This window comes from Rhinoderma darwinii, chromosome 10 (genome assembly GCF_050947455.1).
Source record: "Rhinoderma darwinii isolate aRhiDar2 chromosome 10, aRhiDar2.hap1, whole genome shotgun sequence".
Classification (NCBI taxonomy): Eukaryota; Metazoa; Chordata; class Amphibia; order Anura; family Rhinodermatidae; genus Rhinoderma; species Rhinoderma darwinii.
In genome coordinates, this window is record NC_134696.1 from 63,244,215 (window position 1) to 63,270,656 (window position 26,442).

The window sequence follows — 26,442 nt, forward strand, 5'->3', positions numbered from 1 at the left end:
ATATTGACCCTGGCTTACGGACTACTCTTCTGCTCTGCGTTTGGTACCTCGTACACTCCTGGTTTGACTCGGCTCGTTCACCACTCTTGTTGCTCATGGTGTTGCCGTGGGCAACTGCCCCTTTTCCCTTGCTTCTGTGTACCCTTGTCTGTTTGTCTGTCGTGCACTTATTGAGCGTAGGGACCGTCGCCCAGTAGTACCCCGTCGCCTAGGGCGGGTCGTTGCAAGTAGGCAGGGACTGAGTGGCGGGTAGATTAGGGCTCACTTGTCTGTTTCCCTACCCCCATCATTACAATGCTAAAATATAATGGCTGCAGGGAGAAACTCACAGGAGCCCACACATCCTAGGAGCTCTATAGGGAAAAGGCTACAATATAATGGCTGCAGGGAGAAACTCACAGGAGCCCACACCATCTAGGAGCTCTATAGGGAATAGCTACAATATATGGGCTGCAGGGAGAAACTCACAGGAGCCCACACATTCTAGGAGCTCTGTAGGGAAAATGCTACAATATATGGGCTGCAGGGAGAAACTCACAGGAGCCCACACATGCTAGCTCTATAGGGAAAAGGCTACAATATAATGGCTGCAGGGAGAAACTCACAGGAGCCCACACATTCTAGGAGCTCTATAGGGAAAAGGCTACAATATATGGGCTGCAGGGAGAAACACACAGGAGCCCACACATTCTAGAAGCTCTATAGGGAAAAGGCTACAATATATGGGCTGCAGGGAGAAACACACAGGAGCCCACACATGCTAGCTCTATAGGGAAAAGGCTACAATATATGGGCTGCAGGGAGAAACTCACAGGAGCTCACACATTCTAGTAGCTCTATAGGGAAAAGGCTACAATATATGGGCTGCAGGGAGAAACTCACAGGAGCCCACACATGCTAGCTCTATAGGGAAAAGGCTACAATATAATGGCTGCAGGGAGAAACTCACAGGAGCCCACACATTCTAGGAGCTCTATAGGGAAAAGGCTACAATATATGGGCTGCAGGGAGAAACACACAGGAGCTCACACATTCTAGGAGCTCTATAGGGAAAATGCTACAATACATGGGCTGCAGGGAGAAACACACAGGAGCCCACACATTCTAGGAGCTCTATAGGGAAAATGCTACAATATATGGGCTGCAGGGAGAAACACACAGGAGCCCACACATTCTAGAAGCTCTATAGGGAAAAGGCTACAATATATGGGCTGCAGGGAGAAACTCACAGGAGCCCACACATTCTAGGAGCTCTATAGGGAAAAGGCTACAATATAATGGCTGCAGGGAGAAACACACAGGAGCCCACACATTCTAGGAGCTTCTGCACAGGACAGGCTTAGACTGTACGGGCTGCAGGGAGACCCTCAACAGAGCGCATACATTCTAGGCTGAGCCCACTTCAGAGTGGAGCACGTTGCCGTCCTAATTCACGTCACAAAACCTCTCCATTTGCCATTTTGCCGCCACATCCACCGCTGTCCCTGCTCTAACGCGTCATCACGCACAGCGGAAGTGCAGTTTACCTGTTTTCCTTGCGACGTAATTTCGTAAGCATCAGGGGGCGCCGATGATAGGACGCTCGGTGGGCGGAGAATAAGCGCTAAAATTCGTTTTCGCGCGAAAGCTGAACGTGGTGTGGGGAACAGGAAGCAGTGAGTTGTGGCCGGTTTTTCTTATTATTAAGGGCAGGGCTCGTATTGTCTTCGTCTTGAACAGTGCGTTTCTGTATTCACGCTGCCATATAACTTCCAGTTTACGGTGTATTATTCGGTATCTCTATTAGAAAGTTATTCCCCGGCACTCCTTAAAATACAGATGTAGTTGCGTTGTCTGCCGGGCTTCTTAGTGACAGTAACACACGCCCGCTTCTTGAAACGCTCAGTACGGACAAGCGTTGGCATTATCACGTCTTTTTGATAGTTGTTCGGTATTACGGCTTCATGGTGATTTCTAATGTGTGGTGATACTTTGTCATGTCAAGTGGTCCCGACCTGTCCAGTCACAGATTGCGATTTGTTTATGAGGGGCTATGTATGTATCTCCGTTTTATAGTAGCCCCCCCCCCCCCTCCTTGCAGCAGTCCCTGAGTTCAGTAGCCAGGACCACATTTTGACAGGACAGATTACATATTTTCTGTTATTGAAACAATCGTTAGTCACAATAGAGTTCTCTCTTAATTTTTGCCAAAAATAATCAATACTCTCCTATTAATTCCCACAGCCACCCAGTGCTGATGCTGTGGCGTTCCTCACGGCTTTTGTTTACGTGCAGAATGTATGTAACCACTGCAGCCAATCAGAGGGCTCCGCAGTGACATGTCATATTCCTGCCGTCATGGCGCCCATCTCAGAGTTAATGGCAGGAATTGAACGTGTGTATGCTGATTGGCTCCAGTGGTTACGTGCTCCTTGCATGTAAACTAGCACCGGGGGACGGTGTCATCACTGGATTGCCAAGGGAAAGAAAAGGTATTAAAGGGGTTGTCCACCTTGATAGGTCATCAGTTTATCATTGGAGTGGGTCTGACACCTTGACCCCGCACTGATCAGCTGCACCGATAAGCCGCTCCGGTGGCCTGCGGCACCGGATGTTATAGCACATAATGCTGTATACGGAGCCCGGAAGCAGTTGGCTCTGTACATAGCATAGCGGCCGTGCTGCAGAACGGCGGGTCTGCTACTTTTCACTTGAATAGGAGCGGAGCTGCAGCTCGGCTGCTATTCCGTGGCCGGAGCGAAGTGCTTTAGGCATGTACGTCTAATGCCCTTAGGCACCGAACCAGCTGATATGTGCTGCGTTTGGGTGTCGGAACCCCACAAATCATGTACTGATGACCTATCCGGTGGATAGGTCATCAGTTGTCAGAAGGTGGAAAATCCCTTTAATTGTTTTTCCTTGTAGGACATTTGTAGCCGTTATGGGGGTTATTTCCATCTTGGACATTTTATGGCATAGCCACAGAATATGCCATAAATGTTTGAGAGGTGTAGTTCCTCCACTGGGACCCGCAGAAGTCTTTAGAACTGGGCCCCTGTCCTACCTTCCTTGAGTTTACGAGGTGGCTGGGAGTACAGACACAGCCAAGCTACGCTGTTTCTGTAACTCTCGTTCGTTTCTGGTAGCATAACTGTTTCCGTACTTCCGGCAACCTCATAACTCCGTAGCAGGAGAAGGTAGGAACGGGTTCAGAAGGTCCTGTTCTAGAGATGGGTATGGATGCAAGAGGAGGGACCCGCATCTATAGGACATTTACAGCATATCCTTTGGATAAGCCATAAATGTCCGAGATTGAAATAAAATGTCTAAAAGGTAAAACGAGATCACTATATATTTATCTGGATTTTATATGACTATATTTATCTTGGCTTATTACAATGATGTTGCATATACCTAAGGATGCTAGCGTGAGGAGCTTGTGAATATATAGTGTTTTTTTTTTTTTTTTTTTATATTTATTTTTTGTGTTGGGAACATGTTGCCATAGTTTGGTGGGGCAGGGCGATTTTGCCCAAAAATAAAATCTAGACTTTTTTTTCAACACTATTGACGATTTTCAATTTGAATCTTGATTCTTCTTATTTTTTTTGCTTTTATATAACCGTAATATTACGAGATAATTTCAAGTACCCTAGGGGACTTGATAAAATGTGGTATAAAAAAAAAAATTGGTATTGCTGCATCCGTAAAAGTCAAAACTATTACATTAAAGCGTTTTGACTCGCACAATGAACGGCGAAAAAAACCCCATAACCCTGACTCATTGTTTTATGGTCACCCATAGCACTAAAAAGAATGAAATAAAAAAAAATCATGTATAACAAAAAAATTGTGCTAATAAAACAGCATTTTCCGCAAATATAAGCCCTCACACTGCTCAAATGATGGAAAAATATAAGTTATGGCTCTTAGAATGTGGTGAAACGAAACAAATAATAATTATTTTTTTTTAACCAATAGGTTTTTCTTTGTAAAAGTAGTAAAATATGATATTTTTTTTTCTTTTTTTCGGTTGTCTAAAACCTTAGTGCGTCTGTCAGGTGCGTCTTATAGTCCGAGAAATACAGTACATAAAGAGGTTCTGAGAGCCTTTTCTTATGTACCCCTCTTATACTGTGCCACCAGCGTTGTCCTCACACTCAATGTGAACTGTCTCATGTGTAATAATATGCACGAGACCGATTTCAAGGTGTTCAGGAGCCTTTACAGGCTTCAATGACGCCTGTAAAATTGTTATTGTGACCTCTGGACCAAGGCTTGCAAAGTTCATATGTCATATACGTCTCCATCAACAGGAGCTTGTACACCCAAACTCTAAAACGGGCCGTTCAATATTTGACAGTCATCCACAAATGTGTTAAAAATATATACTGCACACTGCTACTATGATATACCAAAATCTACGTTTTTCTGAGAGAACAGCATACTGTGTATAAAATATAACTTAATAGTTTATAAACACAACCACCTACATGCAACTTTGCATTAATCCGTGATTATAAGAAAAAATTACATGCAAATTCAACTTTGTGACTAAAATGCGCACTAAAGCAGACCCCATATACAAACACAATGTACTTTAAAAAGAAATGTAAGATGTGAGGAGTTCATACAAACCACACGTGTCTGTCTTTACAAGTGCGTGTTTATAGAAACAACGAGACTACAGAAATGCAAATTAAAATAGGTCTTATATAGGTATATCATTTTCCATCCCCCTATACAAACTCTATGGTTTTGTTCACATGTTGCGGGATTGAGTTTTCTCTTGCTGCTTAAAGAAATTAAGTTAACATGATCTCAATTGTATAGTCCACACATTGTGTGGAGAGAGCTCGGCCCTTCAGCAGTTCAGTAAATCTGGAATTGTAACCCCTCCATTGATAAGGTGTTAATGCTGAGCTACCGTTTGCCTAAACATCAAAATTAAAACAATAAGTTTGTCTATTGTGAGGACCCAAGTGGCTAAAGTGAAAACGTTTGCGCATCAAAACATTTTTTGTATAGATATAAACATAAAAAATGAAGAAAGTATGTAAAAAAAATGTTAACATATTCCCTAAAAACTTGGTTACTTGTAATTTATGTTTAAAAAACAGTTCCTTTTAACTGCTGTACTTGTGTCAGGATAAATGACATTCCTATTTGTCTTTTCAGGATCTTTGGAATTGTTACTACTTTGCGTAAGGATGCAACGCAGCATAAAGTAAGTTTTAAAAAAACAACAAATATAATGCCACTTCAGGCCAACTTTATAAAATTGTTAAAATAATAGTTCTATAACTGTGTATTGGAGTTGAAATGACATCAGTTGGCACGTTAGCTGGGTTTTTTTTTTAAAATTCTTTTTAAAAACAATATATCATGGTGGTGAAACCTGCCTGTCAGAGAGCTTTTCATGTCGTGGTTTTAACTCCTTAAAGGAACAGTGTCATCACCCAAAATTTTTTTCATATGTTCAAGATGTTAGTGCTTTATTAAAAACGTTTATATTTATTTGTGTGTTTGTGTTTTACTTATTCTTATTTTTACACTTTTTCTTCCCTATGGGGCTGCCATTTTTTGTTCCATTTCTGTGTGTGTCGATTAACGACACATACAGACATGGAATACGGCAGCCACAGTCCCATAGGGACTGCGAACGGCTCCCGTCCCATTGACTTCAGTGTACGGCGTCTGTGTGGGAACTGCGCATGCGCCGCTCCCACACAGTCCAATTCGAAATTGGCGCCGTCCGTCGCCATTTTCCTGTGGACCGGAAGTCGCGGCCGGACAGTAATATTACTACTTCCGGTCGCGGCTTCCGGATTTGTGCACTTGGACCAGCGGCAGCAAACGGAGCGGACGGGCCGGAGGGAGCCGCGGCGGCAGGAGCAGGTAAGAGATTTCAATGTATGTTCGTGTTTGTGTGTGTTTACTACTGTATGTAAACCTACTACACTGTGTGTTAGCTCAAAAAATGGCGACACACAGTGTAGGAGGTTACACCGTTCAAACCCCTCGTTTATCCCGGCACTAGCCAGGATAAAGGAGGGGGGGATGCTGAGAGCTCACTAGAGCGAGGGCTTTTAACCCAATGTTGCAATGCTGCAATTTTGGGAATAGCTCCATCTAGTGACCAAAAATGGGTAGTATTATAAATTAGAATTAATTTATAATATTTCCTGACTATTTCCTGACTCGTGAAAAAAATAAAAAAAATTTGAACAATGTTTAATCACCCACACACTAAATGTTTAATTTTTAAAAAAAAAACATGTTTTTCTGGCAACACATTCCCTTTAACGACCAGATCTGTTTTCGACTTCGTGACTATCATTTTTCTTTTTTTTTTTTTTCATCCTCTCGTTCCAAGTGCCATAACTTTATTTTATTTTTTTACAATTTTCCATCTGCACCTGTATTCAAAATACAATTCGTCCCGTAAAAAACAAGCCCTCAATAACACCATTTTGGGGGTACATTTAATTAATTGAGTTTAGCTTTTATTTATATATAATATATATATATTTTTTTTTTTTTTGGGGAAGGGAATGCAAAAAACAAACAAAAAAAACAGCCTTTCTGCAATTGTTTTTTTTCCCCATTGTCATGGAAGTCAACGGCTCAAAATATATTACACTGAAATTTAGACGAGTGTTCCAACAGACACTCACGCCAGGAACTTTATCCAAGATCCTAATCGGGAGATTTTTATAGCGATTATTTAGAGAAAGGAGAAAAAAAACCAGACGTTGCTGGTATGCTCAAAATACTACTCTGGTGGTTTATTGCCAAACTCCATTACAATAATATCATTCAAAAGGGGTGTAGGCTTGAGGTTAACTAATCGGGGGCAATGTGACAATATTTCTTCTGCCAATAGCAGACCATAAGACTATTTCTAGTACGGAATTATAATTCTTCATTAAAATGCTGACATCAGGTAACACCTGGAGACAAACCTACAATGGGGTGTTAACTGTTCTTTCCCATGAAGGAGTTTGTTGCGATAACGAGAAACAGTTGCAGTTTATGTCTGGGCATTCAGCCAACCCGCTAGCATAGATGTATGAAGGCCACACATTGAACACAAACATAACATGTTTTTTTGAGACTCGAGCAGATATATGTAGAGGAAAAGTCATTAAAATAATGGAGAATACATATTTTAGTAATCCGGCCGGCTTCATAATTCATAATGTAATTGAATACAGAGCATATAAGCAAATAAACCATCCTTCACAAACCCCCCTTTTTCTCATATTAAATTACAGAAATTATATATTATGATTATAAACCTCAAACAATATATCAATAGGGCCAAAATGAATAATACAATGCCTTCACCACTCTCGGGTTTGTGTATAGGGTCCCACCAGTGCATTGACAAGTCCTGTATATAGTCATCCTCTTCTGGCTTCTGCTCTTCACTGATTGTCGCCCTTTGACTCCACAATTGTGTGGGTTACCCTGACTGTACGGTGGTGTCCAGCGGGGGATTTATTATTACCCTCCCTCCTGGTACCATGACTTATTAAAATACTTGGATTCTGCTAACTAGTTTACTCAGGTTTTTGGTCTTTGCTTTACTTTGACCTTTGCTGATGTCATCAGGACTTGGCTTGGTCCTTCTCATCTGTCAGACATCGTCTCTTTTAGTATACGTCACCGGGCTGTACGGTGAACCTGGGGTGAGTTCCCACGTAGACTGAGTAGTGTAGTTTTATTGTGACTGCCACAAACCCTCTGCATTGAAATCCTCTTACTCCGGCAAGTTACTTGTCTGCACGGCTGCTTAGAATTATGACACTGTTTGTATTGGCTCAGGTTGCGCCTGCTTCATCTCAGTGATGGAGTTCATTATGTTAGTCTTTTAGTTCATGTTTACGGGCACTTGCTGGGGACCCAACCCTTGTCAATTGATAAAATAAATGCTAATCTGGTGATAACATCATCCGCATACACTATAAACGTTGTTCTAAGTACATACAATAACAATGTCAGGCCATTAACCCCTTAATGACCAGCCTATTTTAGACGTTAATGACCAAGCTATTTTTTAAGTTTTTCCATCATCGCATTCCAAAAGCTATAACTTTTTTATTTTTGCGTCGACATTGCTGTATAAGGTCTTGTTTTTTGCGGGACAAGTTGTATTTTTTAATAGCACAATTTTGGGGGCAGAGCAGGGACGCTCCCAGCCCTCAGCTGCCTCTGGCAGCTGAGAGCAGGGAGATTTGACAGCTCCCTGCTCTGTTCACTTATTCAGATGCCGCGACGTAAAAAGTCTATGGCATCGGAATAAGGCCCGTTAGTGACCGACGTAAAAAGACTATGGGCCGGTCACTAACGGGTTAAACTACATCAAACAAACACCTTTATGTAAGAAAAACTTCTCTGTACCACCTAGACAATGTGTAGTTACTGGGTACATTGTATTTGCACTTGGTGTTACACTTTTTAGTAGGATTTATAAATATTCACAGATACCATATGTTTTATCTGACCAGTGTCTCAAACCAATTTCTTCCCACTCTCTGGTTTGTTCTACCTGGGAAGGCCTCTCAAGGTCGGTTCTCTTTGTGGGAGGCGGGTATGACAAGGTTGACACCGGTCTGCCAGGACTGTTCTGTAGGCAAATCAAACAGCTCTAACAGATTTTGCTGTATTGGTTTTTGGCCACCATGTCGCATATGCGAAACCCCTGAGGTACCAGAGTACAGTGGATGCCCCAAGAAGTGACCCCATTTTGGAAACGGCACCCCTCAAGGCATTTATCATTTGCCTGGACAAATGAGCATGCGCACCATGCACATTTGAGGTCTATTTTGGTGATTTTCACAGCATTGTCCCACAATTGCTGGGCTTGGAAGTCAAATAGTAAAACAATTCCCCAAGTAGTGACCCCATATTGGAAACAACACCCCTTAGGGCATTTTAAGGGGTGTAGTGAGCATTTTGACCCATAGGTAATTCTACATTAGAAATTGGTGCCCAGCAGATGGTGCAAAGTGAAAAATTGAAATTTTCCACTCGTGCCAATTTAGTGCACAATATGTTTCTTCCCAGTTTGTGCCACTGAAGACCAATATCTCCTAAACTGTTAAGCCAGTCCTCCCGGGTATGGCAATGCCATATAAGGACGTAAACTGGTATTTGGGCACGCTGCAGGGTTCAGAAGGAAGGGAGCGACATTTGGCTTTTAGAGCGCATATTTTGCTTGGCAGTTCTGTTTGGGGTTTTGCTGGTATTTCAGTTTATAACGTGGGGGCGTATGTAATCTGTGTGGGGTACATCAGAGCATAAGAGGGTACAATAATGCGGTAAATAAGTAATAACACGCATATGTGTGGGCAGTGCCGCACTGATAAATGTTGCCCAATCTTATCCGCTTTTGGAACACTGCATATTTTTCGTTGCCATATTCTGAGAGCCAGAACTTTTTTGGTTTTTCTCCACTAGACCTGTGTGAGGGCTTATTTGTTGCGGGACAATCTGTAGTTTTCATTGGTACCATTTTGGGGTACACGCAATTTTTTGATCACTTTTTATTCCATTTTTTTTGGCAAGCTAGGTGACAAAAAAACAGCAATTCTGACCATTTTTTACTCTTTTTTTTTTTTTTTAATCAGTGGTCACCGTGCGCTATAAATGACATTTTACTTTATTCTGCGGGTTGATTTGATTACGGCGATACCATATGTATATTGTTTTTTTGATGTTTTACAGCGTTTGCCCAAAAATTTTTTTTATTTTTTATGTCCCCATATTCTCAGACACAACGTTGACAAGGACTTGTCTGCAGGACGGGATATAGATTTATTGGTACTATTTTGGGGTACGTGCAACCTTTTTGATCACTTTTTATTCTATAATTTAGAAGGGATGGTGACCAAAAAAATACAGATTCTGGCATTCTTTTTATTTTTTTATTTTGCGGTGTTCACCGTGCGGGGAAAGAAAAAATAACATTATAGTTAGGGATGCTACGAACGCGGTGATACCAAATATGTGTACTTTTTTAACGGTTTCATTTTTTTCCTTGTAATAGACTTATAGAAAAAAAGGCAGGCAGTTAATTTTTTAACTTCACTTTCTCATAGCTTTTTTTTCTAACTCTTTTTTTTTTTTTTTTGTCCCACTAGGGGACTTGAAGACCTGCACCCCTCCTCTTTAGGCCGGATTCAGACGAACGTGAGCCTTTTGCAATACTGTGATCAGTCGGCGCCGCGGTTGTTCCCCCGAAGAGTCAGTGACTAGCCAATGTCACTGTTCTGTCCCCATGTGTTTTGACATGGTGACAGATAAACACCATGACTTAAAGGGAATGTGTTGCCAGAAAAACATGTTTTTTTTTTAAAAATTAAACATTTAGTGTGTGGGTGATTAAACATTGTTCAAATTTTTTTTATTTTTTTGCACGAGTCCAGGAAATATTATAAATTATTTCTAATTTATAATACTACCCATTTTTGGTCACTAGATGGAGCTGTTCCCAAAATTGCAGCATTGCAACATTGGGTTAAAAGCCCTCGCTCTAGTGAGCTCTCAGCATCCCCCCCTCCTTTATCCTGGCTAGTGCCGGGATAAACGAGGGGTTTGAACGATGTAACCTCCTACACTGTGTGTCGCCATTTTTTGAGCTAACCCACAGTGTAGTAGGTTTACATACAGTAGTAAACACACACAAACACGAACATACATTGAAATCTCTTACCTGCTCCTGCCGCCGCGGCTCCCTCCGGCCCGTCCGCTCCGTTTGCTGCCGCTGGTGCAAGTGCAGAAATCCGGAAGCCGCGACCGGAAGTAGTAATATTACTGTCCGGCCGCGACTTCCGTTCCACAGGAAAATGGTGCCGGACGGCGCCAATTTCGAATAGGACTGTGTGGGAGCGGCGCATGCGCAGTTCCCACACAGACGCCGTACACTGCAGTCAATGGGACGGGAGCCGTTCGCAGTCCCTATGGGACTGTGGCTGCCGTATTCCATGTCTGTATGTGTCGTTAATCGACACACACAGAAATGGAACAAAAAATGGCAGCCCCCATAGGGAAGGAAAAGTGTAAAAATAAGAAAAAGTAAAACACAAACACACAAATGAATATAAACGTTTTTAATAAAGCACTAACATCTTTAACATATAAAAAAATAATTTGTGATGACACTGTTCCTTTAACTGTACTTTATGGTGCCTTAATGCAGTGCAAGCCATGACATACAGTTGCATTAAGGGGTTAAATCTTATCACCTCATAACCCAAGAATATGCGACGTATCTTATCTTTTTGCAGACAAATTCAGCTGCTGTAATTTTCTCACTTGGTACTTGCGGACAACAGCGCGTGCGTAGAGATGAGAAACATTCCTTTACACAGAGGAGAGGAACTGATTTTTTTTTATTTTTTTTTATTTCAATAAGTTTTTATTTGAGTTTTCCAGAAAAATAACATGAATGTAAAGATCTCTAAACATATCGAGATCTGTCAAAGTTACATGTAAATACAAACAGAGAAATATTGCCTCTGAATAAAGAGAACCCCTAAAGAGAGTAATCCTACCACCTCATTTGAAATATTTAGACTGCAACCACCTTTCCCATGACACCATAATTACGATGATGCCTATGAACATGTGAGAGTAATGACATTTCCTGATGGCATTGCATATTCACCCGTCTAATAACTTCAGATATACAGGGAGGAACCGGAGACTTCCATGACTGAGCTATAGCTAATCTAGTAGCAATTAGAATATGGTGTGTAATCAGTCTCGTGTCAGGAGAGACATCCTCAAGCGAAATATCCAGAATTGCCAGAGGGGGATTGACATTACCTGTGAATCTGATATTTCTGAAATCAGATTAAATGTATCTATCCACAAATAAGCAATAATGGGACAAGACCACCGCACCCCCTCCAACACGTTCTAGAAAACCCCTGAAATATATGCATCAATCTAGAAGGAGTTGGGTACCATCTGAGATTAATGTTCTTCATTAATTCCATATGATTCACACACTTAGACTGTTTGGATGACCATGTAGAGGCTTTAATCCATTACTCAATTGAAAAGGAAGTCTCCAATTCTCCCTCCCACTTTGTCATATAAACTGCCTTCCCACCGCTCCCCACTTTAACCTCTTCCCGCGCTGCGCCGCAATAGTACGTCCTGCAGAGGGGTTAGTTCCCGCATCAGGACGTACTATTGCGGAGTAGTTCCCGGCGCACACTGTCCTAACTGACAGTGTGCGGGAACCGGGAGGTCCCGTTGATTTCGGCAATTCACCCCATAAATGCGGCGACTGATTGCCGTCGCCGCATTTAAGTGGTTTGAAGCACATCGCCAGCCCCCATGAAGTGATCGTGGGGGCTACCGATGCTTGTCGTGGCAATCGGAGGTCAGATAATGACCTCCGGGTTGCCATGTACGGAAGCCTCGGAGGAGCAGCCTCCGGCCGGTCCTCCGATGCTTCCTGTCAGTGTGAGGGTATGTGCACACACCAATTACGTCCGTAATTGACGGACGTATTTCGGCCGCAAGTCCCGGACCGAACACAGTGCAGGGAGCCTGGGTCCTAGCATCATACTTATGTACGATGCTAGGAGTCCCTGCCTCGCTGCAGGACCACTGTCACGTACTGAAAACATGATTACAGTACGGGACAGTTGTCCTGCAGCGAGGCAGGGACTCCTAGCATCGTACATAACTATGGTGCTAGGAGCCCGGCTCCCTGCACTGTGTTCGGTCCGGGACTTGCGGCCGAAATACGTCCGTCAATTACGGACGTAATTGGTGTGTGTGCACATACCCTGACAGTTACGTCACAATGACAGAGTACATTACACTACGTGTGTAGTGTAATGTACTCTAGCAGCGATCAAAGCTGCAAGTCTAAGTGTCCCCTAGTGGGACAAGTGAAAAAAGTAAAAAGAATAAAAAGGTTTTCAAAAAAAGTGTAAAAATAAAAGTTATAAGTTATAAACAAACACTTCATTTTTTTCCCTATAATAAGTCTTTCATTATAGGAAAAAAATGAACACGTTGAAAAAAGTACACATATTTGGTATAACCGCGTTCGTAACGACCCCAGCTATAAAACTATAATGTTGTTTTTCCCGCACGGTGAACACCGTGAAAAAAATCAATTAAAAACTACACCAGAATCGCTATTTTTTTGGTCACCACCCCTCCCAAAATAGAGAATAAAAAGTGATCAAAAAGTCGCATGTACCCGAAAATAATACCGATAAAAACTACAACCCGTCCCGCAAAACACAAGCCCGTACACCGCTTTTTTGACTGAAAAATAAAAAAGTTACGGCTCTCAGAATATTGTGACACAGAAAATAAATTATTTTATAAAAAAGTGATTTTACTGCGCAAACACTGCAAAACAAAAAAAACCCTATATAAATCTGGTATCGCCGTAATCGTACCGACCCGCAGAATAAAATATAATGGTCATTTATAGTGCACGGTGAACGCCGCAAAAAATAAACTAAAAAACATTGTCCGAATTGCTTGTTTTTGGTCACCCGGCTTGCAAAAAAATGTAATAAAAAGTGATCAAAAAAATCACATGTACCCCAAAATGGTACCAATGAAAAGCACAGATTGTCCCGCAACAAATAAGCCCTCACGCAGCTCCGGTGGTGAAAAAAGAAAGAAGTTCTGGCTCTCGGAATATGGCGATGCAAAATGTGCAGAGCGTTCTAAAAGCGGGTAACATTCGACACCATTTTCAGTGCGACACTGACCACACATCTATGAATTATTATTTATTTACCGCATTATTATACCCTCTTATTATGCCCTGATGTTCTCCGCACAGATTACATATGCCCCCACATTATAAACTGAAATACCAGCGAAACCCAAAACAGAAAAACTATCGCAAAATCTGCGCTCCAAAAGCAAAATGGCGTCCCTCCCTTCTGAGCCTTGCAGTGTCCCCAAACAGCAGTTTGCGCCCACATATATGGCATCCCCATACCCGAGAGAACCCGCTTAACGTTTTATGAGGTATTTGTCTTCAGTGGCACAAACTGGGCACGACATATTCTGCACTAAAATGGCATATCAGTGCAAAATTTTAATATTCACACCATCGGCTGTGCATTAACCCCTTTGAGCACAAGGACTTAATAGCACGTCATGGTGCGGGGGTGATGTATGGAGCGGGCTCACGTGCTGAACCCGCTCCATACGCTGCGGGTGTCGGCTGTGTATTAGAGCTGACACCCGGGACTAAGGGACAGGAACAGCGATCGTGTGGTTACAGAAGCCTGTAAAAATAACAATATACTGCAATACATTAGTATCGCAGCATATTGTACCCGCGATCCAATGATCGCTGGTACAAGTCCCCTAAGGGGACTAAAAAAGGGTGTAGAAGAATTCAAGTTATTAGTAGTGAGAGAAAAAAAAGTTACAAAAAAAAACCTTTTCCTATTTTTCTTCAAAAGTAATGTAAAAAAATAAACAGAATTGATATCGCTACGTCCGTAAAAGGCCGAACTATTACAATATGCCATTATTTAACTCGCATGGTGAGCACCGTAAAAAACTTAAATAATTTAAACCGCCAAAATCGCTGTAGTTTTCGTTTATACCGCACGGCGAAAGCTGTAAAAGCGAAAACCCCAAAAAATGGAATCAGATTTTTTTCCTATATTACTATATTTTCCTATTTTTTTTTCAGTTTCCCAGTACTTTTTATTTCACTTTAAATGGTATCAATAGAAACTAAAATTCCTCCCGCAAGAAATAAGCCGTCACATCACTCTACTGACGGAAAAAGAAAAAAGTTATGGCTCTGGGAAGGCGGGTAGTGAAAAACGAAAAGAAAGCAAAAAATGGATCAGTCCTGAAAGGGTTAATTCATTTCTAATGAAAAAAATGCATGACCCCATGTGGGGTATTTCCGTACTCAGGAGAAATTGCTTTATAAAAATTGGTTGTTTATTTCTCCTTTATCTCTTGTGAAAATGAGAAAATGCAACATTTTAGTGGAAAAAAATTGTGATATTAATTTTCTCTGCCTAATTCTAATAAATTCTGCAAAAGACCCGTGGAGTCTATATTCTCACTATACCCCTAGAAAAATTCCTTGAGGGGTGTTTCCAAAATGGGGTAACTTGGGGGGCTTCCACTGTTTTGGTCTCTCCAGGGTGTTGCAAAGGCGGCATGGCACCGAAAAACAATCCATCAAAATCCGTGCTCCAAAATCCAAATGGCGCTACTTCCCTTCTGAGCGCTGCCATGGGTCCAATCAGCAGTTTATTACCACATATGGGGTATTGCCGTAATCAGGAGAAAATGCTTTACAAATGTTGTGGTTCTTTTTTTCCTTTATTCCTTGTAAAATTTCTATGCTTTTTCAGAAAAAAAGTTGATTTTTCATTTTCACTGCCTAATTCCACTAAATTCTGCAAAAAAACCTGTGTGGTCAAAATGCTAACTATACCCCTAGATAAATTCCTTGAGAGGTGTCGTTTCCAAAATGGGGTCACTTTTTGGGGGGTTTCCCCTGTTTTGGTCTCTCCAGGGCGTTGCAAACGCGACATGGAACCGAAAGTCAATCCACCAAAATCCGTGCTCCAAAATCCAAATGGCGCTCCTTCCCTTCTGAGCCTTGCTGTGGGTCCAATCAGCAGTTTATTACCACATATGGGATATTACCGTAATCGGGAGACATTGCTTTACATATGTTGGGGTGCATTTTCTTTATTATTTCTTGTAAATATTAAAACTTTCTATGTTTTTTCAGAAAAAAGTAGATTTTCATTTTTACAGACTAATTCTAATAAATTTAGCGAAAAACCTGTGCGGTCAAAATGCTAACTATACACCTAGATAAATTCCTTGAGGGGTGTAGTTTCCAAAATGGGGTAATTTTTGGGGTGTTTCTACTGTTTTGGCACCACAAGACCTCTTCAAACCTGACAAGGTGCCTAAAATATATTCTAAAAAAAAGGAGGCCCAAAATCCACTGGGTGCTCCTTTGCTTCTGAGGCCGGTGCTTCAGTCCATTATCACACTAGGGCCACATGTGGGATATTTCTAAAAACTGCAGAATCTGGGCAATAAATATTGAGTTGCATTTCTCTGGTAAAACCTTCTGTGTTACAAATTTTTTTTTTAGTAGAAATTAATTTCTGCAAAAAAAATAAAATTTGTAAATTTCACCTCTAATTTGCTTTAATTCCTGTGAAACGCCTAAAGGGTTAAAACCCTTTTGAATGCTGATTCGAATACCTTGAGGGGTGCAGTTTTCATAATGGGGTGACTTCTGGGGATTTTCTAATATATAAGGCCCTCAAAGCCACCTCAGACTGAACAGGTCCCTGAAAAAATAGCCTTTTGAAATTTTCTTTAAAATATGAGAAATTGCTGCTAAAGTTCTAAGCCTTGTAACGTCCTAGAAAAATAAAAGGACGTTCAAAAAACGATGCAAACATAAAGTAGACATATGGGAAATGTTAACTAGTAAATATTTTGTGTGGTATTACTATCTGTTTTACAAGCAGATACGTTTACATTTAGAAAAATGCTAATTTTTGCTAATTTTTTTCTAAATTGTGGTGTTTTTCAGAAATAAATACCAAAATGATCGACAATTTTTTCACTAACATAAAGTACAACATGTCACGAGAAAACAATCTCAGAATCGCTTGGATAGGTAAAAGCATTCCAACGTTATTACCACATAAAGTAACACATGTCAGATTTGAAAAAATCGGCTGCGTCCTGAAGGCCAAAACGGGCTGGGTCCTGAAGGGGTTAAGAATAAGGTCATAGCTACATGTCAAACCTTTGCCATGTCCTGGCCAAGCCCACATGAATTTATGAAGGGCATTAGGACTATTTGGTGGTGATGGGAACGTTAAGGACTGCATTAAGTGTCGCGTGAAGGTACTGAAAAAAATATCCAGAGGAGATATGATATGTAGTTGCAAGATTCTCAAAAGATTTAAACGTACGCCCCTCAAAAAAAAAATCAGAAAACCATTCAAGACCAGCTTCCAGCCATGATTTAATTGAAGTATGAGGAAGAAAGAGTGCAATAGCTTGGGTCTGAATTTGATTCAATGGCACATGATCCAACTTTCTTTACAGACATTACTATACCTAAATGGAGGACACCAAGAAGCTCCCTAGAACATTCGTTATGAATAACCATTCCCATTGGTGTATGATGTCTATAGGGAACCTGGCCAAAGGCCCATAGTGAGCATGGTGGTAACGGTGAACCCGCTTGATATGAAACAAAACCTAAAGATTGGAGTCTGACACACGAAAAATGAATTAAGACAATGCAAGTTTATTGAATCAATTAAAATAAACAATGCACATTAAAAGCATAGAGATGATTGCCACAGAGAAAATGGACAACCAAAACATATGGTGTAGAAAGGGGCGCTGTATAAACCAACAATGGCAAAGCTATAGCGAATTACATTTATCTATTTATAACACAGTATTAAACAGGTAAAGAGCTAGATCAGCCTATTGTGGGTAAATTGTATTTAAAAGAATAAATCCAGCAGCCATCTGTGTATGACCATGTGGTACTTTGATGGATGCAACAATGATGTGTTCACCATATATGGCCTCTACATAATACATCTGGGCAATTACCCATAATGGTAGAAGGAAATTATTTAGTAGAGGTGTGTACACATCAAATGTCAATATCTATTGCAGTGCATAAGAGAATCTCTTACCCATCTCATGATTTACCGTGTCTGGCGTCCACCCCGACACGCGTTTTGGCCCGGAAGCCTTCGTCTGGGGGTGGTGTCATAGAATGATCCCCAGCCTTTTAAATCCCCATCCACCAATCACAGGAGAAGAGCTTAACAGTACAAACTGTACATGTGTACATACGGCATCGCTGTCCGATACATCGACATCCGGGGCACGGACCCGGAAGATGAAGACGTCATGAACACGTGTCCCGCAATCAAGGCCGGGCCAGGAGGCAGAGGATCGGACCGCGAAGCCGCGCATGCGCATAAGGAAGAAACCTGCAGGAAATCGCTCACGGCGCACATAACAACCGCCGGGAGCACGCACAACGTAGACAGTGGGAGGTGGAGACCTGCTGATGGATAGGTAAATGATCTGTTCCTAACCTTTCCCTACACAGATTTATAAAGGGGAAAGAAGGGAGAAGGCATAGTTAGATTTGGATGGATAAATAAATGCCCGACCCTAGGAATCGTGTGCAACGCCGATTCCTAGGGTCGGGCATTTATTTTTTTGAGGTAACACCATAGCCATGAAATCCGTCAAATATATAGGAAGTTGATCCGGCGTCAGTCTCCAGTATACCCCGAATTCTGACATTGTTTCTGCGAGACCTATCCTCAGTCTAAAAGTTTATTAACCTCTGAATCTCTTCTAATGATGCATTCGCATCGATCAGCAAATTATGCGATTTAGCAGAAGTTAAATTTATCCCCAATATGATCCGTGCGAGAAGCTATGGCAAGAATGTCTGTTTTCAGCTCTCCCAGCATGCTTTTGAAATCAGACTGTAAAGAATCTCTCAAAGAATTCAATAGGTTTTTTAATTGTAGTTTCTGATACTGGATGTAGGTCAGATTCCTCCCCCATGTCGTTATTTAATGATTCTGCTCTTGAAGAAGAAGTAGGAGATGGAGGCAAAGATAGTCGCCTCTGCGCTCTCGCCTGCCGAGAAGGAGAGTTGGCAAAGAATTCTGTGGGTTTGGATTTCTGATCCTTTTTCTTTGTAGTTCTGCCCATTAGGAACTTTTGTCAGCCAGGTGAGTAAAGAGATGGAAAGAAATCTCCAATTTGAGAATCCCAGAGTATTGGGTAGATATATAATCAGAGAAGGGAGCTGGGATAACTCACGGTACAATTTTATGCAGTCGTAGGTAATAAAGATAATAAAATGGCGATTTTTTTTTTTCCTGCTACTATTGGTCTTCCTCTACTCCGGAAGATGTACCACTATAAGGCCGTTGATCAGTGTCAGTGTGAATGATTTTTAAGGACGTTTATATGGCTGTTATATCCCTGCTGAGTAGATCAAATCAGCCTTATGACATACCTCCAGAGGACGAGACAACAAGATGGCGGATCTCCTCCTCTGAACTTCCTACCCTCACACCGGAGCTGTGTATTCAAGGCCCGGGACCAGCACAAATCTGTACTGCACTCCGTCCACGAGTTGCTCCCCGTCACTCACCAGGAGCTGGCCACTCGACTTCTACGGGACTGATGTCTGCAAACACTGTGTAACAGCCGGATTCCGAGCAGGAGCACCTCGTGCGTCTCCACCGCAGCGATGAGCCGTTTCCCAGAGCCAAGCAAACTCCCGTCAAACACTACCGACACACCTCCAAGCCGACAGCTAGGTAATATACTTTCACCTATACCAGTAGAGAGAATTAAGTTCCAGTGAGATGGTTTATTTAACCAGTTCAGGACCGGGCTATTTTGCGCCTTCAGGACCAGACACCGTTTAGCCATTTTTAGCACGCGTTCGTTAAATGGCTATAACTTTTTTTATTTGTTGGGCTAACGACGTGATTTTTGCAACGTTTTTTCCGTAGACCATGCAGGTTTCATTTTTTATCGTTTTTATACACACCTTTTTTGCTATTTTAGAATTTTTATTCATAAAGTTTGAAAATAATAGTAAAAAAATAAGCTTTTTTACGTTTCAGCTATTTTTTTTTTTGGTAACATAGTTTTTCCCTAAAATAGACCTTTAATTTGTGAACGTCATTGTCTACCGTAAATTTTAATATATTACATGTCTATATTAGGGTAATTGGGTCAGCGCTAGCGTTACAACAATGATTGGCGGGGGGAACGTTTTTTTGGGGTGGGTATTTTGTGTATTTATTATAATTTTTTTTTTTTTTTTTTTGCACTTTACTTTATTTTTTTTATTACTATGGTCTGTCCCCCAAAGGTCAAAAAAGACCTTTGGGGAACTTTATATATATATTTTTTCTTTCTTTTACACCATGTTTTTCCACTGCACAGCAGCCCCAGTTACAGGGGAAATCAGCCCTCTCATAGTGACGATTGTCACTAATAGGGCTGTGCTGGGTCTAGTAAGACCCAGCAGTAGTCTGTCAGTAACGGCACCTGGCGATCATGTGACCAGTCACATGATCACCGGGAGGAATAGAGACAGCGCCGCTGCTGCTGTCTCTATTCCTATACACAGCGTTCATTGAGCGCTGTGTAAAAAGACATCCTCTCCTCAGGGTCTATGGCTCGGGTTTTAAGGACCCTGACCGCTGGCCGTAAAAATAGTGTCAGTGGTCGGGAACCAGTTGAGCCGTTTTTGAGCTACACATCAACGGAGCTCCCGGTCACACGTCTGCCTTCATGCAGGTCCAAGCCACCGGAGAGGAACTGATTTTAACCCCATACACAAGACACTAAAATTGTTTTTTTTAGACATTACTGCTGTTAAAAATAAGAGCATACCATATAGATCTGCTATATTGTGGCCACTAGTGTCAAACTTCCCACGTGTTACATTACACACGTCTCACACATCACACAGATGTCACATCACACCCGTTCACATTACACTCCCTCCGTTCTGTGACCCACATTAGTCACTGCAATGTACCTGGCTGCTCCGTTTTCTTCACTCTTCCTATCAAAATTTACATCTGTATTCAAATTGTTCTTTCTCACGTCAACTTACTTGTAATCACTTACTCAGTCATTTTAACTTATGCCTTGTTAACAGAGTTTAACTCCTGGCCATCCACCATCCCTTTTTCAACTTTCCACAAACCATTCTATATCACATGCAAACAACCATCTTACCGCTGCCAGCCTCTTTAACAATTTTTTTACAGTGTGTTATTTTGTCTTCACATTCTCCCATCACTCTTTAACCCCTTCCCGCTCCTGGACGTACTATTAGGTCATGGTAGCTGTATCGTTCGCGCTCCATGACCTAATAGTACGTCACGGGAGTAACTGCCATTTCGGCCGTCTTCTCGACACATGCAGGAGCTGTTACAGCTGCTGTCTCGTACAGCAGATGGCGCAGCTCCTATAGCGGGGACCGATAGCTGTGTCCCCTCTGATTAACCCCTTAAAAACCGCGTGCAATAGCGATCGCGGCTTTTTAGGGGTTAAACCACCATCGAGAGCCCGCTACACGATAGCGGCCGGCGATGGTGGCTATGGCAACCGAACGCATAACAATGGCATTCGGCTATGCCATCGACTGAAGCCTAGTGGGTCCTGACAGTCCGGACCCACTATGCTTGCTGTCAGTGAGTAGCTGACAGCTCTAATACACTGCACTACGCATGTAGAGCAGTGTATTAGAATAGCGATCAGGGCCTCCTGCCCTCAATTCCCCTAGTGGGACAAAGTAAAAAAAAGTTGTGTAAAATAAAAGTAAAAATCCCCCTTTCTCCCTTATCAGTCCTTTTTTTATTAATAAAAATAGATAAACAAATAAACTATAATTATTGGTATCGCCACGTTCGTAACGGCCTGATCTACAAAAGTATTTCGTTATTTATCCGGCCCGGTGAACGCCATATAAGAAAATAATAATAAACCATACCAGAATTAAAAAAAAATTTTTTGTCACTTCACCACCCAAAAACTGGAATAAAAAGAGATCAAAAAGTTGCAGGTACCTAAAAATGGTACTGTTCGAAACTACAGTTCGTTACGCAAAAAACAAGTCCTCGCACGGCTTTCTTGATGGAAAAATAAAGTTATGGCTCTTATAATAAGGCAACACAAAAAGAAAATGATTTTTTAGAATAAGTATTTTACTGTGCAAACGCCATAATACATTAAAAAAAACTATAAACATCTGGTATCGCCGTAATCGTATCGCCCCGCAGAATAAAGTGAATGTCATTCATAGCGCATGGTGAACGCTGTTAAAAAAAAAAATACTATAAAAAAAACAGCAATTCTGCTATTGTTTTTTAGTCACCACGCCACTTAAAAATAGAATAAAAACGGCTCCGTCGCATGCTCCCCATGAAAACTACAATGATTTCCTCAAGGGGTCCAGTTTCCAAAATAGGGTCACTTTTGAGGGGTTTCCACTGTTTTGCTGCCACCACAAGACCTCTTCAAACCGGACATGGTGCCTAATAAAAAGGAGGCCTCAAAATCCTCTAGGTGCTTCTGAGGCCGGTGCTTCAGTCCATTACCGCACTAGGGCCACATGTGGGATATTTCTCAAAACTGCAGAATCTGAGCAATAAGTATTGAGTTGCGTTTCTCTGGTAAAACCGTCTGTTTTACAGAAAAAAATGGAATAAAAGATTTTCTGACAAAAAAAAGAAATATATAAATTTCACCCCTACTTTGCTCTAAATTCCTGTGAAAAACCTAAAGGGTTAATAAATGTTTGTTAGGGGTTTCTAATATATAGGCCCCTCAAAGCAACTTCAGAACTGAACTGGAACCTAAAAAAAAATAATTAGGCAATACTTCACTTCTTACATTATACTGATAATGAGCCGTGCCCACCCCGAGATGATCCCAGTTTTGACCGTTTGTTTAAACTGAGACCACTTCTAGACCATTTCAGTGCCCGGTTTTCCCAAGCATACACCCCCGAGACGTGTATTTCTATTGAGTCCTTGGTACATTTTAAAGGGAGATTTCAATTCCGCGAGTACCTGCCGAGTAAGAGGGAAAGATATGGCGTGAAGATGTATAAGCTGTGCGAGAGTGCATCAGGGTATCCCTACAAATTTATGATATATGAAGGGATGGATACCAGTATTCAGCCCCCATATTGCCCCCCCCCTTACTGGGAGGTAATGCAAAAGTTGTGTGGGATTTTGTGCATCCACTGCTTGACCAGGGTTACCGCCTCTACCTGGATAATTTTTATACCAAAGTCCCACTCCCACTGCCTCGTTTCCAGAAGTATTGCGGCATGCGGCACCGCTAGAAGAAATCTGGGAGGCCTCCCTAAGATGCAAACACTCGGAAGGGGTGAGAGCAGGGCACATTTTAGCAGCAACATATTGTGTGTCAAGTACAAGACAAGAGTGATGTCCTTGTATTGACAACAATACATGCCCACACCAGTACCCATGTACCTGTACAAGGTACCAGTACAGAGACCCCCAAACCAGACTGCATCCTGGACTACAATAGGTACATGGGAGGGGAGGACTTGTCAGATCAAGTCCTGAAGCCCTACAGCGCCATGCGGTGTGGTATAAGAAGCTGGCTGTGCACATCATACCGAGGGAATTGTACAATGCGTACGTTCTACGTCGATGTACAGGCCAGACGGGAACTTTCCTGGAATTTCAAGAGGTGGATATCAAGAACCTAATCTTTAGGGAGCACCCAGTACTTCTGGAAGAGAGGCCACATGCATCGTACCAGGGCAACACTTTCCAGGAGAAGTCCCCAAACTGGCAAGAAGGGAAAAAGTCAAGAGGTGCAAAGTCTGCTATAAGAGGGGGATAAGGAAGGACACAATATATCAATGTGACACGTGTCCCGAAAAACTAAGGCTCTGTATGAAAGAGTTTTTTAAAATGTATCATACATCCCTTGATTTTTAATCTACCCCAGTTTTACTTAGAAAACAATCTCCGAATCGCTGGGATAGGTTTAAGCCTTCCGACGTTACCACATAAAGTGAAATGTGTCAGATTTAAAAAATGGGCTCTGAGCCTTAAAGAGGCTCTGTCACCACATAGATTCAGAAGTGTCAGGATTCTGAATACACATGACTTCCAGGCTGGAGGTCATGTATATTCATTATCAGGACACTTGATTAACGTTAATGTCTGTGTATGTGGCTGCAGATCGTGTTCTAGTAAGAACACGATGCTGCTGTGTAAATGAATGGGGAGGAGTGCATGACTCTGATTGGTCAGCGTTATACACTCCTTTGTACAACACCCACTTGGTCGAAAGTAAACACACGCCCACTTGGGCATTAAGAAACTCATTAGCGTAAACCAAAATCGCTAATAAAGTGGTAAAAATAGATCCTTTTTTAAAATAAAAAGCATTACTGTCACCTACATTATAGCGCCAATCTCCCATGTAGGAGATAGGGCATTTATAATGTGGTGACAGAGCCTCTTTAAGGCACAAACAGGGTGCGTCCTTAAGGGGTTAAGCAGTAATTTCTCACATTTTCAAGAAAATTTCCAAAACCAATTTTTTTTTATTTTTTTTATTCAGTTCTGAAGTGGCTTTAGGGCCCTATATATTAACCCCTTAAGGACGCAGCCTAGTTTCAGAGCCCCTTTTTGAAATTGGACATATTTCACTTTATGTGGTAATAACGTCGGAATGCTTAAACCTATCCGAGCGATTCTGAGATTGTTTTCTCGTGACACATTGGACTTCATGTTCGTGGTAAAATTTGGTCGATATATTCAGTGTTTATTGGTGAAAAATTGCAAACTGTAGAGACATTTTTGAGAAAAAAAGCATTTTTCAGAATTTAAATGTATCTGCTTGTAAAACAGATGGTTATACCACCCAAAATAGTTACTAGTTCACATTTCCCATATGTCTACTTTAGATTGGCATCGTTTTTTGAACATTTATTTTATTTTTCTTGGACGTTACAAGGCTTAGAACATAAACCGCAATTTCTCATATTTTTAAGAAAATGTCAAAAGCCTTTTTTTTTTTTTTTTTAACGTACCTGTTCAGTTCTGAAGTGGCTTTGAGGGGCCTATGTATTAGAAACCCTGATAAAACACCCCATTTTAAAAACTAGACCCCTCAAAGTATTCAAAACAGCATTTAGAATTTTTTTAACCCTTCAGGCATTTCACAAGAATTAAAGCAAAGTGGAGGTGAAATTTGCAAATTTCATTTTTCTTGCTGAATTTCAATTTTATTCATTTTTTTTTTCTGTAACACAGAAGGTTTTACCAGAGAAATACTACTAAATATGTATTGTCCAGATTCTTCAGTTTTTATAAATGTCCCACATGTGGCTCTAGTGTGCTTGTGGACTAAAACACAAACCCCAGAAGCACAGAGGCACCTAGTGCATTTTGAGGCCTCTTTTTTTTTTATTAGAATATATTTTAGGCAGCATGCCAGGTTTGAAAAGGTGTTGAGGTGCCAAAACAGTAGGAATCCACGAATAGTGACCCCATTTTGGAAACTACACCCCTCAAGGAATTAATTTATGGTTGTTACCATTTTGACCGCACAGTTTTTTTTCATAGCACCTATTTGAATTGGGCTGTGAAATTAAAAAAATGACATTTCTTCCAATAAGATGTCATTTTTTTTAATCAAAATTTCTTCTTTTCACAGGGAACAAAATATCCAATTTTGTTGCCCAATTTGTCCTGAGTGCAGCAATACCCCATTTGTGGCGATAAACTGCCGTTTGGGCCCATGGGAGGCCTCAGAAGTGAAGGAGCGCTGTGTGTTCTTTACAGTTCAGATTTTGCTGGTTTGGTTTTTGGATGCCATGTCGCATTTGCAGAGCCCCAGAGGTATCAAAGCAATGGAAACCCACCAGAAGTGACCCCATTTTGGAAACCACCCCTCAAGGAATTCATTTATTTGAATTGGGCTGGGAATTAAAACAAAATTAATTTTTTCCAATAATATGTAGTTTTGGCTGAAAATGTCTTATTTTCACAAGAAATAAAATACCCCATTCTGTTGCGCAATTTGTCCTGAGTGCAGCAATACCCCATTTGTGGTGGTAAACTGCCGTTTGGGCCCATGGGAGGGCTCAGAACGAAAAGACCACCATTTGGCCTACTGTGGATTTTCTGGTGCGAAGTCATGTATGCAGAAGCCCCTGAGGTACCAGTACAGTTGAAACTCGCAAAAAGTGACCCCGTTTTAAAAACTACACCCTTAAGGCATTCATCTAGAGGTGTAGTGAGCATTTTGACCGGAGACATAAAACCCATAAACTGTGGCTGTTAACAGCTGCCTGGGCTCACAGCAGGGCTCAGAAGGGAAAGATAAGGGGGGATAAGCTGTGTGGAGTAAATCAGGGTAAGTAAAATTGGGGTAAATTATAAACCAAGGGATTTATGATAAATTTTAAAACACCCTTTCATACAGAGCTCTGGTTTTTCGGGACACGTGTCACATTGATATATTGTGTCCTCCGTTATCCCCCTCTTATAGCAGACTTTGCACCTCTTTTGACTTTTTCCCTTCTTGCCAGTTTGGGGAACTTCTCCTGGAAAGTGTTGCCCTGGTACGATGCATGTGGACCCACTTCCAGAAGTACTGGGTGCCCCCCCCCCTTCCTGGTCCCTAAAGATTAAGTTCTTGATAACCACCTCTTGAAATTCTAGGAAAATTCCCCTCTGGCCTGTACATCGACGTAGCACGTACACCTTGTACAAAGCCATCTGTATGATGTGCCCGGCCAGCTTCTTATACCACAACACATGGCGCTGTAGGGCTTCAGGACTTGATCTGACAAGTCCACCCCTCCCATGT

General features: G+C 41.5%; 1 protein-coding gene across 3 annotated transcripts in view; it reads left to right on the top strand.

Annotated features, from left to right (window-relative positions):
* The first annotated feature begins 1,540 nt into the window (after positions 1-1,540).
* Positions 1,541-26,442, top strand: part of LIG1 (DNA ligase 1) — a 277,726-nt gene continuing 252,824 nt past the window's right edge. For 2 of the 3 annotated variants that reach the window (XM_075840009.1, XM_075840006.1), the window contains exons 1-2: positions 1,541-1,655; positions 5,158-5,206. Coding sequence is in view for 2 of the 3 variants with exons in the window: in XM_075840006.1 (XP_075696121.1) it covers positions 5,190-5,206 (17 nt within the window). In the remaining variant the exon portion in view is untranslated. Of the gene's footprint in view, positions 1,686-5,155; positions 5,207-26,442 lie in introns of all 3 variants that reach the window. The other variant, XM_075840007.1, reaches the window with a different exon arrangement.